This window comes from Mytilus californianus, unplaced genomic scaffold (assembly GCF_021869535.1).
Source record: "Mytilus californianus isolate M0D057914Y unplaced genomic scaffold, xbMytCali1.0.p SCAF_2, whole genome shotgun sequence".
Lineage (NCBI taxonomy): Eukaryota > Metazoa > Mollusca > Bivalvia > Mytilida > Mytilidae > Mytilus > Mytilus californianus.
In genome coordinates, this window is record NW_026262668.1 from 98,857,109 (window position 1) to 98,874,768 (window position 17,660).

Genomic DNA, 17,660 nt, shown 5'->3' on the forward strand with positions numbered 1-17,660 from the left:
TTTAGATTTCAATGAAAATAATATATGTAGGTGTAATACCACCAAATCATAGTATGTCACATCCGGTTGCATACGAAAAAGGGTTGAAAACAAATATTCCCTTGAATTTGACAGTTGTAGGAAATAATTTCCTAGGAGAAAAAGGGGTGAAAATTGATTGGTTAACTTCCAGTGATGGTTATTTTCTTATATGCAACAAAATGTTATGTGAACTTTTGTCTATTGTACTGGACAGGATAAAACTCATGCCAAGTATTTCTTTATTTGAAACAAAGATAAATACTGCACAATTTTTTTGAAAAGTGCAAATTTAACAAAGATGAATGGGGAAAATCAATGGTGGTATTACACCTGTAGAACTGATTAATAATTAAGTCAGAGATTTTTTTATCATAAACTACTTAAATCATTTACTATATATTATTTCAAAGGTTTGATTTTGAAGTTTGGCTGTTCCCGTGGAATTCTTTTTTTTTAAACGGGATATCACACATGCTAATTTTTCGGCAATGTTATTAATAAAGCCCAAAAATTTAGATACGATCCATGTAAACTCAATGATCTTTTGAATAAATTCATTTATAAAGGATATAAATTTTACATGTTGGTAAGATCTTTAAATAGTGTTTTTATCGGTACATACATTGTTTTCTTTTATAAATTAAAACAAAGCTTAACATGGTTTATTTATTAGTTGTAATTGGCTATGAACTAGCTTTCAGTAACCATGAGTATTCTTATTTCTGTGCTTTGTCTATTGTTTTTATTTAGTTGTTTTTAACCTCTTACTGATATTTTGAGTTTAGCCCATTGCAACTGATGTTTACAGTTTGTTCTTGTGTTGTGCTGTAACACCACTGTCCCAGGTTAGGGGATGGATGAGCGATCATAGACATGTTTAATCCTGCCACATTCTTTATGTGCCTGTCCCAAGTCAGGAACCTGTAGTTTAGTGGTTGTCATTGCTTCATGTTTGTCATATTTGTTTTTTGTAAAATTTTTTGTTATAAATTAGGCCGTTGGTTTTCTCATGTCGGGGCCTTTTTTATAGCGGACTATAGGGTTTGGGTTTTTCTCATGGTTGAAGAAGTATGGTTGCTTATAATTGCTTACATCCACTTCATTTGAACTTTGGTGGAAAGTTGTCTCATTGACAATCATACCACATCTCCTTATTTTTATATTGATATGCATTTATGAAAACTTTAGTCCTACATCATGTCAATATTATGTACTTGTATTTTGGCATTGAACAGGATCATGCCTTTCACAGACGGTTAATTACGTATTTACACTAAATATGTTGGATATGTACTGATTGATACCAATATGAATTATTTATTATATGTTATTGGCTTTGAACTAGCTATGAGTTACTGCGAGTACCCTCAGTTCTGTACTTTGTCATTAGTGTTTTTGTTAGTCGTTTTGTACTTTGTATCAATCAATCTGATGAGTGAAGCCCTTTTCAACTGACTTTTATAGTTTGTTCATATGTTGTGCTTTTACACCTATGTCTTATGTTTGGGAGGGTTGGGTGCCCGCAAACAGGTTTAACCCCGCCACATTCTGTATATGCCTGTCCCAGGTCAGGAGCCTGTAATTCAGCGGTTGTCTTTTATTGCTGTATATCATATGTGTTCTTCGTTCACTGTTTTGTACATAAATCAGGCCGTAAGTTTTCTTGTTTGAATATTTTTTACATTTTTCATTTGGAGGCCTTTTATAGCTTGCTATGCGGTAAGGGTTTTGATCATTGTTGACTGCCGTACTGTGAATTGTAGTTACTTAACTTCATGTGATTTGGTCTCTGGTGGAGAGTTGTCTCATTAGCAATCATACCACATCTTATTTTTATATTAAAAACGCCACATTATATATGTGCCTTTCCCAAGTCAGGAACCTGTAATTCAATGTGTGTTGGTTGCTGTCTGTCATACATGTATTTGCTTTTTTCATAAATCAGGCTGTTGGTTTTTTCCGTTTGAATTGTTTCACATTTTGTCATGCCAGGTTCTTTTATAGTTTACTATACGGTATGGGGTTTTCTCTTTGTCGAAAGCCGTACGGTGATATATAGTTGCTTAGATCAACGCTATTGGACTCTGTTGGATAGTTGTCTCATTGGTAATCATACCACATCTCATTATTTTATATTGATCCTTGACCTGAAGATCTTTTTACAACTTTCGCCATTTCATCATAACAAAAAATTCCGTCAACAGTACTTGAGTCTATTGGTTTGAGAATATTTTATTGTTATCATTTAACATAAATGAATTTACTGTTTGTTAATGACTTTACTGTTTGTTGAACCAAAGGATTCCTAAAATGAACAACTTTTGTCTAATCCCAAACGGCAGCTCGGCATTACTGAGCTTAAAACATCTAACAGAATTTATAAATAATTTTCATTCAATAAGTACAATATCATCAGCGTACAAATTGTTTCTTTTTACTTTTTCTTATGGTAAATGAATCGAGACTTTTAGAAATTTAATTTTTAAGTCAACCTGCAAACTTAAACACATACCTGTACGACGAAAGTTAATTAATCAAAAAGAATTAACAAAAATGCCGAACTCCAAGGTAAAATCAAAAAGGGTAAGTCTATAAAAAATTCGTAAGGGTTCCGCGGAACCCAGTGTCTCGCTTACTTTTGCTGTTAGTCGCAGACTCAACAAAAATGGGAAAAAAATTATTAAAAATTTTCCTCTAGATACTATCTTTTGATTGTAAGAAGTTCTGTTCAAGTTTGGTAAAAATCAAGGAAGGTTTATGAATCTAATAAATGTTTTAAAAACTTTAACTGCAGACTGTACGTAATGTTAACTGGAATAAAACTAAGCCCATTTTTAAGTTATATACGGAAAAACAGGAAATAAATTTTTACAAAATTTCCTTCTAGATACTAGCTTTTGATCATAAACAAGCTTCTGTCCAAGTTTGGTACAAATCCAGGATAGTTTAAGAAAGTTATTAAAATTTTGAAAGCTTTAACCAGAGTGAATGTAATGTTAACTGGCAGAAAAACTAAGTCCATTTATAAGTAAAATACGGATAACTAGGATCTTTTTTTTTAACAAAATTTACTTTTGAATACTATCTTACGATCATAAACAAGCTTCTGTCCAAGTGTGGTACAAATCCAGGATAGTTTAAGAAAGTTATTAAAATTTGAAAAACTTTAACCACAGAGTAAATATTTGTGGACGCAGACGACGACGCCGACGGAATGTAGGATCGCTATGTCTCGCTTTTGCGACAAAAGTCGCAGGCTCGACACAAATGACAAAATCAAAATTTGACAATCAACCAACGGAACGAATGGAAAACAAATGTCATATTCCTGACTTTGCACATGCACTTTCCGAAGAAAATGGTAGGTTAAACCTTGTTTTATAGCTTGATAAACCCCTTCTTGTCAAACCAGTTAGAAACGACTAAAATATATCTACATACACATCCAGAATGCTATATAGCACATTTTTATAAAGTAGCGGACTATATTACAACCTGCATATGATCAAATTATAAAAGCATCGAATAGAGAATTATATCATAAATATTTTCATTCAGTCGAATGCTTGAGTTCAGGCAGATCTTTGTCAATTTAAGAAACTCGCAGCTGTCTTTCCGATAGGCGCTCTAAATTTTCAATGTCACAAATTATCATAGTTTTCTATTTTGGTTAACTTATCGTGTTTGGTGGCTTATATTTACCAGTTGAATTTTATACCCAACACATACTTATTTTATATCTATCAGATTGTGTTCTACACATGTAATACTCTCCAGACGTATGACTGACAAAAAGAAAAGATAGGGTATGATAATAATTTTATTAATGTAAAATCCAAGCATATGGACTGTTCCTAAAAGAGCAAAAAATAAACATAAGAAGCATGTAACATATTGGCAAAAAGAGACCTTTTATTGATATACATATAAAACCACACGCGTGCATTTATAGTTGTTTCTATCATTATACATTTCACTAATTCCTTTAAATGGGCATTAGCTGTCAAATTCATGTTCACCAACTTGATTGACTCAAATTCTCATATTTGATTTATAACATACTAAAACGTATATCCAATTTATGAAAAGTCTGAAATAAACAATTTACGATGCATGGACCCTATAATATGTATCAGCTTTTTGTGTGTATTTTAGTCTAGACGCCATCTAATTAACCATCGAGGTGACCTCCGAAGACTGCCGACGGTCATATAACCCGATATACACATAGATATAGATATAAATAGATAGCGAACATGTGCAATTGGATTTTTCTAGGTCTGTCTGAATTCATATTATAGGTTAACAAAAAATGTTAATCATCGTTTTTACCTGTATAAGAATGAGGTTTTGTGTTGTGAATCGTATTAATCAACCAAATGGTTTATCCTGGTTTCACTTTCAATGTTGAAATTCTGTTCCATTAAATAGCTGAAAACGCCTAGTTTTCATTATTTCACTATCATTAATGATTGAACCAAAAAAAAATCATATTTTAATTGTTTTTATATCTCGTAGCTAATGCCCCTTTAATTTACAATTATCTTCAATTTTTTACATTCTTCACAAGAAACAATAAAATGTATTTGTTAATTACTCATTGAATTAAAACAAGTAACAACAAAAAAGAACAAATGTACAAAATTTCAAGGTTTATCTAAAAACAGTAATTGTCCATAGCATAAATTTAGTAAGAGTAAGCAAAATCTGTTTTCCTTGATTAGAAAAAAACCATGTAGATTTAAATGACAGAATTGTTCCTGTATAGTTGTGATTCACAGTTTGTAGCTAAACTCAGTTAAAAGTATTATGTAGATGTAGAGAGATAATGTTGCGGGGATACATGTCCAACAAATTTTGTGTGAAGACGTCATAATAAGGCACCAACAGGATGTACGACCCTATAAGTGTACATAACTGTATAAGGGCTATTTCAATAAAAGATGAGGACTTTCCTTTGACCCATGGTCAGTCTATTGTTTGATACTTTATATGTGGTGTTTTTATATCAGATAAAGTATCATGGTAAGTTAGTTCTTATTTCCAAAAATGGTAGCAATATGTGCTTCTTATAGAAAAATATATTCCAACATTGTAGCAAAAAATTTCCGGGGTGTAACGCTTTAAGTTTGACATTTACAAAAAAAACCTTCGTCACTGACCTAAAGAAAATGAGTGCAGGTACGATGAAAAATAATATCTGTCACCAAACTATCGCATCTTGACTCTGTCATTAAACTATCGTATGTTGACTCTCTCGTCAAAATATCGTATCTTGACTCTTTCACCAAACTATCGTATCTTGACTCTCTTACCAAACTATCGTATCTTGACTCTCTCACCAAACTATCGTATCTTGACTTTCTCACCAAATTACCGTATCTTTACTTAGATTTCTTATACAATTCTAACATCTTTATACATTTTTATTAACTACATAAGGTAAGTCATTTAAAAAAAAGATATATGTCAATAAAGGTCAATCTGTTGCCAGAAAATGTGTTTGTAGGTGAAATAACATGTTTCTCCACATCTTGCCAGTCTTAACGTTTTTGTTAAGTATCATAGTTTGGTACAGGTGCATCCAGATGTTCCTGAAATTCTACAACTGGAATACTATATTTACAAAAAGTAGACTTCCCATGTTTGACGATCGACTAAGAACGCTAAATGATGAGACCCATTGGCAGGGTCAGGTTTCAGATAATTCTAAAGTAATTCCTAATAAAATTTGTCAGATAGTCCACCTTATATTGGTAGATAATTATTTTGAATGATTAATTAAATTGTGCTTTAACGCGTGTCTGTCCTTGTATTTTTCTCTTCAGCGCCAATAAAACTCCTACAATAGCTTCTACTGCTTCAAAAACACATAATAATGAGACTCCGATACACAGTCCTAAAGAACCACCAATATCAGAAATCACTTGGGTTATCTACAAAAAGTAAAAAGTACATAGAGAGCAGAAGAACTTAGAATTACGTCAATATGACATGCGTTGTTCTTTGTCATATCTCGAGAAGCTATCCGACGTATCATTTTAGGTATATATTTCTATCTATCGAGACATTGAATATATCTAGTACAACATTAATAATTTTTGCCATTGTCCTATCAGAAAGCGCAAATATCTAGTCCCGGCAAATAGTGCTAGTGCAGCAGTAATTTAAATGATACATGTATAACAAATATTTTTTAATGAAGCTGCAACGTATCAAATATAATAAAAACTTACGTCATACATAGGTTCTTCCACAATCTGTTCATAGTTAAGTTCTTCAAAGTAGATATGAAGTTTCAGGAAATTTGTCCTTAAAAATACACGAAATAGCAATAGTTCATAGTCTTTCCCATTTTTATGATATCATTAGGTTTTACCCATGTAATATGTTTCATCATGAAAGTCTGAAGCGGAACTTGCGATTATGGAAAGCTATGTGGAAAATCCAAGTGATTATGTTTCTCCGCTAGTATACAAAGAAGTAAACATTTAATTGTATCAAATGATCATAAACAGAGAACAAAAAATATGGCCTTTAGCAATGCATTATTCATTTCTCAAATATAGCCAAAAAATATAAACACTATTTCTCAATTACAATCCGCTAGTACATCAGAGTTCAGTAACGTTTATGAGATCAAGACTTTTTTTTCTGATTTTTTTTTTGGGTCATTTTTTCAGTGAAAGTCCATGAGAAAACAACTAACCCTCCAAAAATAACAATTAAAAAAATATTTTCTAGACTCGGGCGATTTATACCTTGACATATTGTATAGACACTTGTTTTTAAGACCATTGGGTTGCTTTCTCACTGAAATTTTCTCAATATCTCCTTTTGTTCATATGCACAGAAACAAAAGGGAAGAGGTATGGTGTATTAATTCATGAAGCAAAATCTCTTCACGCACTAGACAAAAAACAAAAGAAAGTAACATTGCTTTTATTGCGTTTTTTTTCTCTCTCAAAATAGCAGCAAGGCATACAGCTTGGAGCAAAAACTCGCTACTTAAGGCAAGTTGAAGACGGCTGATTTGTGTGGAATTATTTGTTCGGTGTCGGTAACGCTACACCTATGTGGAATTATTTGTTCGGTGTCGGTAACGCTACACCTATGTGGAATTATTTGTTCGGTGTCGGTAACGCTACACCTATGTGGAATTATTTGTTCGGTGTCGGTAACGCTACACCTATGCATTGAAGACATGCAGATATGAGGGGTTATTACAACAGATAACCGTAATAAACCATACCGGTCAGCGATATCTCACAAACATTGTAATTTGTTGCCAGACAATGTCAATTGTAAAGTACAGAAACAACCAAGCATTGAGATGACCATGGGACACAACATGATCTTTGCTAGATAACTCGGCAGGAAATAATGCATGAATGGCAAATCAATCGTATGGCATTATAATTCCTATAACATAAAGACCAACAGAAAAAAAAAACGTAAAGAAGTTAACATACAAGAAGTTGTATCTAGAATAACTGTGTGAGAGCATACACCTCAAGCACTGGACAAGAGACCAGCCCTGTCAATGTAACGAAAAAGAAAGGATATGATGTAATAATTCAGGAGATATCAATACTCGGTTATCAACAATAGTTAATACAATAGGATATCCATACCTGAGAGTAGAACTTGTCAACATATCAAGTCTGCATGCTGTGCTATTCTCATACCTTGCACACGATGTATTTTTTAGCTCCGCCTATAAAATATGGTCAGTTATCATTTTAAATTTTGGTAAAAAATACAGATCTGCAGATATAAACGATCTATTCAAACCTTTCTAAAATTGTTCGTTAATAAACTTTGAAATTATTAGAAACTAAGGTTTGAACCTCAGGCAAAGTTGACCTTAGATGGATTTGACTATTTTTTTTTTTAGATTCTTTTTGGTAATATAGCTCTCCAACTGTTTCGGTTTTTATACATCCTTGGCTTTCAAATATTCGGCTTTGAGCGTTCCTGATGAAAGTAAATTCAGACAAGCGCTTCGGACGCATGAACTTTATAACGTGTTGTTTTCATTTTTTTTAAATAGGTCTTTTGGCTTCATTATGCATGGCATTTAAGTGTTATTTAGTTTATTTATTTTCATTTTTTAGCACTGGATCGATACTGTTGCCAGGGGACTGTTAGTCCCCGAGGGTATCATCAGCTCAGTAGTCAGTGATTCGGTATTGACATGGTCTATAACATACGTTTCTTACATTTTCCGTGGATGAATTTAGAAATTACTATGAAACTTAGGTTCAAACTCCTCTGAGCAAACCTTGACCTTAGATGAATTTGGCTATTCTTTTTAGGTCCATATTTGGTCATTTTCGCATCTTGGCTTTCCTATTATTGGGTTTGTGAGCGTTCTTCATGAAGCTTAATCCAACAAAGGGCAAGAAGTCTGAAATATACTATTAGATGACTTTTTGGTTTTGTACTTTTTTCATTGTATTTCTGTCTAAATGACATAAATTATGCTATACAGCAACTTTAGACATTATGCTGTATAGCTAACTTTTATAACAAGTTATCATGATACACAATAAAGGTTGTTTTTATACCTATAAGAAATTTGCATGTAAGGAAATGAGATTGTCAATAAAACTATGAGAATTTCTGGCTTCATTGTTCAAGTTAATCTGTAGACGATAAAGCACATATATACTCACTAACTTTGTCTCGTGTGGCCATATCGCTCCGGAAAATGACGTTGTATAGACATTTTCACTGAAATATAGAGAAAACAGATATTATTGTGTTACGTTTTAGAAAAGAAATGCCAAAACAAGTATGTTTTCTAAATAATAAATGTTGACTCCTTTATTATTCGACCATAATTTATTATATCAAAAAAGCTTTTACTGTACAGCTATGTCAACAAACTGCAGTTAAATGCTACTCAATTCGCTTGCAGTCTCTTAAAAGTTATCTTAATATCTTCGTTTAAACTCATTTTCTGGTATTTTATTTTGTATAATAATTAAATAATCATTAGACTATTGTTCCCTCCAAAAACATCTGAATGTTTATACGTACAAACATGGAGGCGGACATGTGCAATATGTAGATACACTCGTGAGAAAATCACGTCGTAGTTTTGCAAAACAATCCTTCTCTGAAATGTAAATTTTTAAACTGATTATAACATAATTTGATCTTAATTTGGCGAAATTTCATGGAATCATACGACGGGGATGCTATACAGACTAAAGAATCACGTATCAACGCACTTGTTTCACTCTCTTTGAGGGGGGTCAGAGGTTTTTTTTCTTTTTCTTACTTGTTAATTATTAATCTGTTTTCCAGATTTTTTTTATTATCTGGATGGTCAGAGGTAGATCCAGGGGTGTCACCGGGTGTACGCGATCCCTCTGAGGTTGGCAAAAAAATAGTGCCCCATATAGAGTATAATTCAAATTTTGATTACTTTACCAATAAGTCTATCACTAATAGTATACATGTACTTGTACTTGTCATTCTGTTTCTAATACAATTGAGTTACATAAAGGCAAAAAACATGCACCTTGACATGTACTTAGTATTTTATACAATAAATTTGCAACCACCGACCGTTAATTGTTAATTCGGTTCCCTTGATGTTGAGGTGTGAAAATGAAAATTGTATATATTTATATCCAAATTCTTAACGCTATTTCCAAATTTTCCCTCACATTAATTTTTACATCGCGATGACCTTGAGGTCATTCCGATGTATTGCTATCGCCTAGATTTCCATTATGTAAATTAGTTTTGGGTTTGTAACCGATCTATAAACATGATAAATACGCGCACATAAACGAGTGCAAAATAACATTCCTTATCGTTTGATATAAATACATCTCTTTAATGAATACTGATAAAAATATTTTTGTTTACAACATAAATTAATAATATGAAAATGTTTTGTAGTTAGATATATATATATAAGTAAAAAATCATTGATAATATCAATGCACACGTACCGAAAAATTGTGATCAAGCATGCGGAAGAATATCTCAAAGAACCTTTTGCGACAATACCGACAAGGACCGGTAACTCTGTAATTGTTTTTGCGGGAAAATATGAATGCCTACTCGTTTCCAATCTTTAAGAAAAATCGAATTTTTACAGAAAAGTGTCCACCATGCACTTGCATTGTACTATTATTAGAATAGTAGAACAGAATGATATACAAATGGATGGAAATCATATATACATGTAACTGTTATTTTAATATGATATATAACAACAAATCAGTGTATACTGATTTATATCACTACAATATAATAGTTATTACGGTGAAGTTGAATTTCCTGTCATTTATTCATCATCCCCGCACGAACTTGTCTCAGAAAAAAAATCTCTCCGTACATTAACCTCAGTTTCAGGTAAAGAGATATGTGATTTTTTTCTGAGACAAGTGCTTTTGACCATCCACAAGAACTTGTGGTCATCCGATGTTCAGTACTTGAGTACTTTGATTTCTACTGTGATGATAAAATGCAAATGATTTGTCATTCGTTCTGATTATAATTAATATCCTAAATCCTATACCCTACTTTTTATAAATTTCCTTCGAATTTTGACTTTTTACAAGTTTTGAAATCTGTACCCCTAAACCTTTTCTTGATTTTTATAACTTCGACCTGACACATCATACTGACTCCAAAACTTGTCACCACAACCTGACACATTATACTGACTCCAAAACATGTCACCACAACCTGACACATTATACTGACTCCAAAACTTGTCACCACAACCTGACACATTATACTGACTCCAAAACATGTCACCACAACCTGACACATTATATTGACTCCAAAACTTGTCACCACAACCTGACACATTATACTGACTCCAAGCCATCCAGTCTTTGCTCTTACTCCAATATGCTGCATAATGAGTGGAAAAGCAGGGAATACCAATTTTCAAAACTTTGATTTGAGCCGCCTCGGTTCGAACCATCGACCGCCAGCACTCGAAACCAGCATGCTAACACAAAACTACCGAGGCTGTCAAAGACAGATTAAATTGGGATCAATTTTGTAAACCATGCGTTACCATTTGTTACTACCTTAACGACCTCAATATCAATAAAAAATGAAATTTTATAAAAGTAGGTATTAATACACATACATATCATGTAAATGAAACATAAAAATTACCTTCTGTTGTATAGCATCCAGTGACAGTTGAATTGGGTATTTCTGTCACATTTAATTTATGATCTGTGAAGAAGTGAATTTCTGATGTCAAATAGCCAGCAATACAACCACAATGTGCTGTGACATGAGTTTCCCAACATGTTTGTATGCAACCCTTCAAAACAATAACAGAGTCAAATTCAGTGTTGTAATTGGTGTAAGTTAAGAAGGAAGGTGTGATAGGCAAATTTTTGGTACATGGAATTCTTCAAGATCATTTAATATTGGTAACATGAGATTCTTCAAGAAAATTTAATATAAATAACATGAATTTTTCAAGAGAATGCTATATAAATATTTTTTCATTCTGAATATTTTTTGCGTATGTGTTTTGCCGTGGTTCTGTCTTCTCGACTACAGAAGGTTGTTCTCTTTTCCATTTATTCAGTTTAGTTCCCAACTAACCAATTTAACACGTATAATGACGAGCATATTTTACATTTATAAGCGAGATACACTTTTCTAACATTTTGTCATTTATTTTGTAGATGAAGGTTAATATTTACTGTTTATCGTTTTGACTGACTATTTATGAATTTGTTGTATTGCATATCAATTAAAACTTTGTTTTATTTATTATTTTAAAAGAATTTAAACTAACTGATCATTTTTACAGCGGATGACCTTGAGGGCATTCCGGTCTTATATTGCCGCAGACATTTCTACCCACGTGACTTGCGTTTTTGACTGATAACCGAACGTATTTCGTATAAATACGCGGATATTATCGAGTGCAAAATAACATTCCTTATCGCTTGTTATAAATTCATTTCTTCGATGAATCTTCGATGAATACTCATGAAAATATTTTTTAAGAACATAAATAAATTATATGAAAATGTTTTGTCGTGAGAAATATATATATATATGTATAAGTAAAAAAATCATTAATATCTATGCACACGTACAGAAAATTGTGTTTGCGGATGAATATCTCTTATCGCTTGTTATATATTAATTTCATCACTGATACCTATTCATTAGCGGGAGAAATACGAATGCATACTCAAATCAAACCTATTAGAAAAACGAATTATTACAGAAGAGTGTCCACCATGCACTTGCACTGCACTATCATTAGAATAGTAGAATAGAATGATGGTATAAATGGATGAAAATTTGCCGGTAGAGTTATTTTAAAGATGATCTGATATATATATAACTGTTGTACAAATATTAATATAATAAAATAACAACAAACCAGATTATACTGATAACAAATGATTATATCACTACAATATGATAATTATTACGGTGAGATTGAATTCTCTGTCATTTATTCATCATCCACACAGGAACTTGTCACAGAAAAAAAATAAATCAATGTACCTTAACCTAACTTTCAGGTATAGAGATATTTTATTTTTCATGAGACAAGTGCCTGTGATTATCCACCAGAACTTGCGGGCATCCGATGTTCAGCACTTCAGTACTTTGATTCCATAGTCATGCATGGATGCATCGATATGTCATAAACAGCTATTTATCAAGGATATCCTTAAGAAGGGAATTGTTAGTTGAACTTACAAGGTTTACTATATATTATAAAGTGACCGTCGATGGTTTTGCCTCTTCTTTTGCCAGTTTTAAGTTTTAAAACCTTCCAAAAGATTTATATATATTTGTGCTCCAGCGTACCTAATGAAGGCTATTTAAAAAACAAACATTGTGCTCATTGAAATTGCCTTTTAGTTGGTTAACCGTCTCTCAGATCTCATGTTCTAATAAAAAGCCGTTAGTTTTCTCGTTTGAATTTTTTTTTACATTTGTCATTTCGGGGCCTTTTATATATTTGGTCTTTGGTGGAGAGTTGTCTCATTGGCAATCATACCACATCTTCATATTTTTATATTGGTATTCATAGCACATTAATTGTTCTCATCCTAAACATGCATGTTCAATATATGGTACTTTAATCATAAGCTGGCATTGGGTTTTGCACTAGCTTTCGATAGTACTCTTGCATTGATCGGGACTTGGTGTTAGGCTTTTGTAAAATGTTTAGTTATTTTTCGTACTTCGTACCGATCAGATGAGTCAAGCACTATTCAACTGAGTTTTAGTTGTACTGTCCCGGGTAAAGGGAGGTTTTGTCGCTCACAAACATGGATCACCACGCTACATGTTTACATACCTCTCTCAAGCCAGGAGCCAAACATTTTTACACATAATAAGAGATCCACTAAAGACAATCCAAAGAAAAGTAATTTTCAATGGATTACGACAGACCTGTACAAATTATAGGATTATAAAATCAATCATATAAAGCAAAATTAATTGTTTTAATACACAAAAAATGCACAAACCTGTGTTGTGTAACGAACAAGATGTTTTTTAAAATATTCTACTGGATCTTCACAGTCCCCATACGGGGGCCCCTTTCTCTGTATTGTCTTCTGTAAGTAAAGAAGCAAGAAGTGCAGATGAGTCATAGTTTTATATAATTTGAGACGCAATATTATACGCAAATGAAACCATAAACAACTTCAGATTTCAATTATGATTTAATTTGATTATTTCTGGTTTTCTGCATAATTTACCACAACACCAACAACAACAATTTTTATTTGTCAATCAAGACGCCCCGAGGATCAGTACAATTACAATTTAAATTCAAGTGTACAAGTAATTGTGAATTTTTTTTTATTGAAATATTACAATACACACAATAGTACCGTTGTATTATTGAAGGAAGAGCTGGGGGCTACTCATGTCTTATTACTTAATTTTGCTCTTCTAGTCTTTATAAAACTATTAATTTTATCATTATATTATTAACTATTGGATCTTTATTTGACATCAACCATATAAATTTTGATTAGTCATTGATTTAGAAATTTAAAATTAGAAAATTTAGAAGATAAATCTAAAATGAAACTGGACCTTTCAGTTTTAAGTGATGGACATTGAAGAAGAAAATGAATTTCATCCTCAACAATGTCATTGTTACATAATTTAGAAAATATTTTGTCTGGGGGTTTTCCTTTGTGTCTTCCCTTTTCTATTTCAAGTTCATGGGCACTGATTCTAAATTTGGTTAACTCATTTATTGTTTTACAATTATTTAACAGTAAATATTTTTCAATGCCAATATTATTTCTAAATAGTCTATAAAGTTCGTAGTTTATTTCCTTGCGCCATGCCAGGTTTGTCATCATTTAATTGATTGAACCAAATTTCATCATATTTAATTCTGAGTCTTTTAATGATACTTTTAGCTTGTCTTTATATTAGATTTGTGATTTAACAAATATTCTGGAGTTAAACTAAGATATTTAAATAATGAATAAATGCCACCCAACCAATTTTCGTTATATTTTTTAGATAAAATTTTAGACTCTTCAAATGCTTCTTTAATGAGGGAGTTATTTTGTTCTGATAGTCTTGCCCAAAATTTAGACATATTAAGAATAACCTCATGAGTTGGGGGTATTGCCCCAACTCTCCCATCACTATTAGGTTAGTTGATCTTCTAGGTACCTGTAGAGAATATTTACAAAATTTAACATGTGATTTTTCAATAACTAATCTTTACACATTTGAATGATGTATTTATAAGGTCTATTGATCATTGTGTGTCAAACAACACTGCTTGAACATTATTAATATTCGAAATGATATACAAATGTATCCTAATTCTATCTTTTCCCCATCATTTTATTTTTTTTCGAAAACAAAGATGGAATATGTTATCAAAATTTTGTTATAGGATTATTAACAATTTTGATTTAATTGACATTTGTAAACATATTGAAAAACCCTTTTAGTATAACATTTATAGACACTTAAAATATTTAAATTCCACAGAGTTTCTCTGACACGGGACACATTAACTATATTATGTATGTTGCTGGGGTAAACAGTTTTTGGTGTCCTTCACAAGTGTTGACTACTGTTAGATAGTTAGTTGATCAGATGAATTTCTCACTATCGACAATAAAGCGATCTATTTGCATGTACTGGATGTGTAAACACGCAGCCATTTGGCTTATCATTCAAATTCATTCACAGAGGTATGTCAATTTTCCTATTATACACGTTACGCTCACAGAGGGGACGAAACTATGTGAAATTTTACGAAACTTGGACATACGTTTCTCCGTGCTTACGATACTAACCATTGCGACTACCTCATATAAATAAGAAGATGTGGTATGACTGCCAATGAGACAACTCTCCATCCAAGTCACAATGTATAAAAAGTTAACAATTATAGGTCAAAGTACGGCCTTCAACACGGAGCCTTGGCTCACACCGAATAGCAAGATATAAGGCTCGCAAAATGATTAGTGACTAAAAACAATTCAAACAGGAAAATAAGTGGTCTAATCTATATAAAAAACGAGAAACGAGAAACACTTATGAACCACACCAACAAACGACAACCACTGAACAACTGGCTCCTGACTTAGGACACGTGCATAAAAATGCAGCGGGTTTAAACGTTTTAACAATCTGCATTGTAAAAGTTATATTTATTTTTTTTGTCATACAATTATCTATTCATTCAAATTAAGAATTGAATATATGGAACTTGAGATTAAACAAGGACTTAAAAAATCTTTGCACAGTTATAATAAAAATTTGATTGTTTATTTATGAAAATGTCTGCTTTCCACTTCATGGATAATTCTAAAAGGTCATGAATATAGTTATATTGAGATATTGTCAAAGATCTAGGTGGTCAGGTGGAAGTGTGCCCGCCTCGAATGCGACATGTTATGGTTCGAATCCTTTGCTGGATCAAACAGAAGACTTGAACATTGGTAATTGTTACTATTCCGCTAAGCACTCGACATTTTAGTAAGATGAAAGAATGGTCGGCTTGGAGTCAGAATAATGTGTCAGGCTAGGGTGACATGCCTTCCTGCGGGCAGTTACATTGTGAGGTAGCACGTTTGAACTCAACATGTCGATCTAGTGCAAAGCAGGATTCATATAGCTATCATATCAACATCCTAAATATGCACGTAATATTTAGTGTCCACTAGACGTTAGATAGGCAGCCATTCATTCAGTATAATTCAACATCTTGATGCATTTAATAAACTAAAACACATTCTAAACCCCACCCCTGAACTTGTTTGTCATATTAGAGTCTTCATTAAGCAGTCTTTAGAACTGAGGGGTCAGACACATGTCAGACAAGCTTATGATTGTGTTTTTACATAAATTTGTTAATTGAACTCTTTCTTAAAATATGTTCTATTGTATTGTATTGTATTATATAATTGTATCATTGTTTGTTTATATTGATTGACCCTTATGGGTGTTATTTTGCAATAAAGATTATAATTGTCAGGGGGCAATCATTCCATGTATATTTTGAACGAGAACCAGTTCAACAATGAATCAAGAACATTTTGTAAAACGGACAATGAAGATGACTTGTGAGAAAATTTTGACTGCTAACGAGAAAAGAGGTTGCATACGATAGTGGTATAATTTTGCCTTGCACTAATTATAGACTATCGGGTTTTCTTCTCATTGATATCGTAAAATATCAGTCACGAGCCATAATGTGAACCTTTTTGGCGAGTGAGCGTAGCGAACTAGCTAAGAATCTTCACGCTGTGATGAGCGGCTGATTTTTTACGATATTTATAAACAGAAAGCCCGATGATCTGTTTATCATGCTATTTATGATCTTTTTCCTCTCCCTCATACAGTTTTACGCTTGACAAAAGTAAGCTTGATAACGTCTCCTCACGCATTATGACGTCGCTGATAACTCCCCTCAGATATTGTGAAGTCGCTGATAAGTTCTGCTCACGTCTCAAAGCCATAATACAAGAATTACAGAGCTGCTCTGGAGGGTGTTATAGGTAAAGGGAAGGACGATAAGAACTTTTAAGAAATCCAGTTCTTTAACGTGCTGACAGCATGACATACAATATCACGTCTACTCTATTACCAGACATGGCTGTGAATTTTTATATTCTGCACTGCAAAACAGATTCACTACAATACGGGTTTTACCCCCCAAATGGGACAAGTTCAAATGACTATATTTCAAAAACTCAATCACCATTGCATTACCTCGCCAACAAGAGCAAAAGACAAACATAGGAATACATAATATACAGTATATTTCTGGTGAGGATATTTCTGTTTCTACTGACCAATTTAAGTGCTACTGATGTTTCAAATCCTCCCGAAATTGTCATGCCTTTCTCCAGAGGTAACGGAAAGCTACCAACTTCATGTAAAGCCAGTCGTAGTCCAAAACCCTCAGTCATTTTCTCAATTGCTTCGTGATTCTCCAGATTTATGGTTAGTGTCATTCCTGAAATGGTATCACACAGCTACAGTATGAACTACTGTCAAAATCCACATTTAGATATAATTCAAACGATAAATCAATTTCATAAAATAAAAATGATTTTAATTATTGAAGAATGAACACACATTTTTCTCTTTTTGTGAAATCGTAGATTGCTTCA

At 32.6% G+C, this 17,660-nt stretch overlaps 1 protein-coding gene across 1 annotated transcript in view; it reads right to left on the minus strand.

The window, feature by feature from the left end:
• Positions 1 to 3,964: 3,964 nt before the first annotated feature.
• LOC127727736 (degenerin del-1-like) overlaps positions 3,965 to 17,660 on the minus strand; it is a 45,232-nt gene continuing 31,536 nt past the window's right edge. The window contains exons 6-13 of the mRNA XM_052234850.1: positions 17,340 to 17,503; positions 13,524 to 13,613; positions 11,179 to 11,332; positions 9,067 to 9,145; positions 8,700 to 8,757; positions 7,656 to 7,738; positions 6,258 to 6,333; positions 3,965 to 5,957 (exon numbers count right to left, since the gene is read on the minus strand). Of these exons, the coding sequence (XP_052090810.1) occupies positions 5,799 to 5,957; positions 6,258 to 6,333; positions 7,656 to 7,738; positions 8,700 to 8,757; positions 9,067 to 9,145; positions 11,179 to 11,332; positions 13,524 to 13,613; positions 17,340 to 17,503 (863 nt within the window). The 3' untranslated portion in view covers positions 3,965 to 5,798. The remainder of the gene's footprint in view (positions 5,958 to 6,257; positions 6,334 to 7,655; positions 7,739 to 8,699; positions 8,758 to 9,066; positions 9,146 to 11,178; positions 11,333 to 13,523; positions 13,614 to 17,339; positions 17,504 to 17,660) is intronic.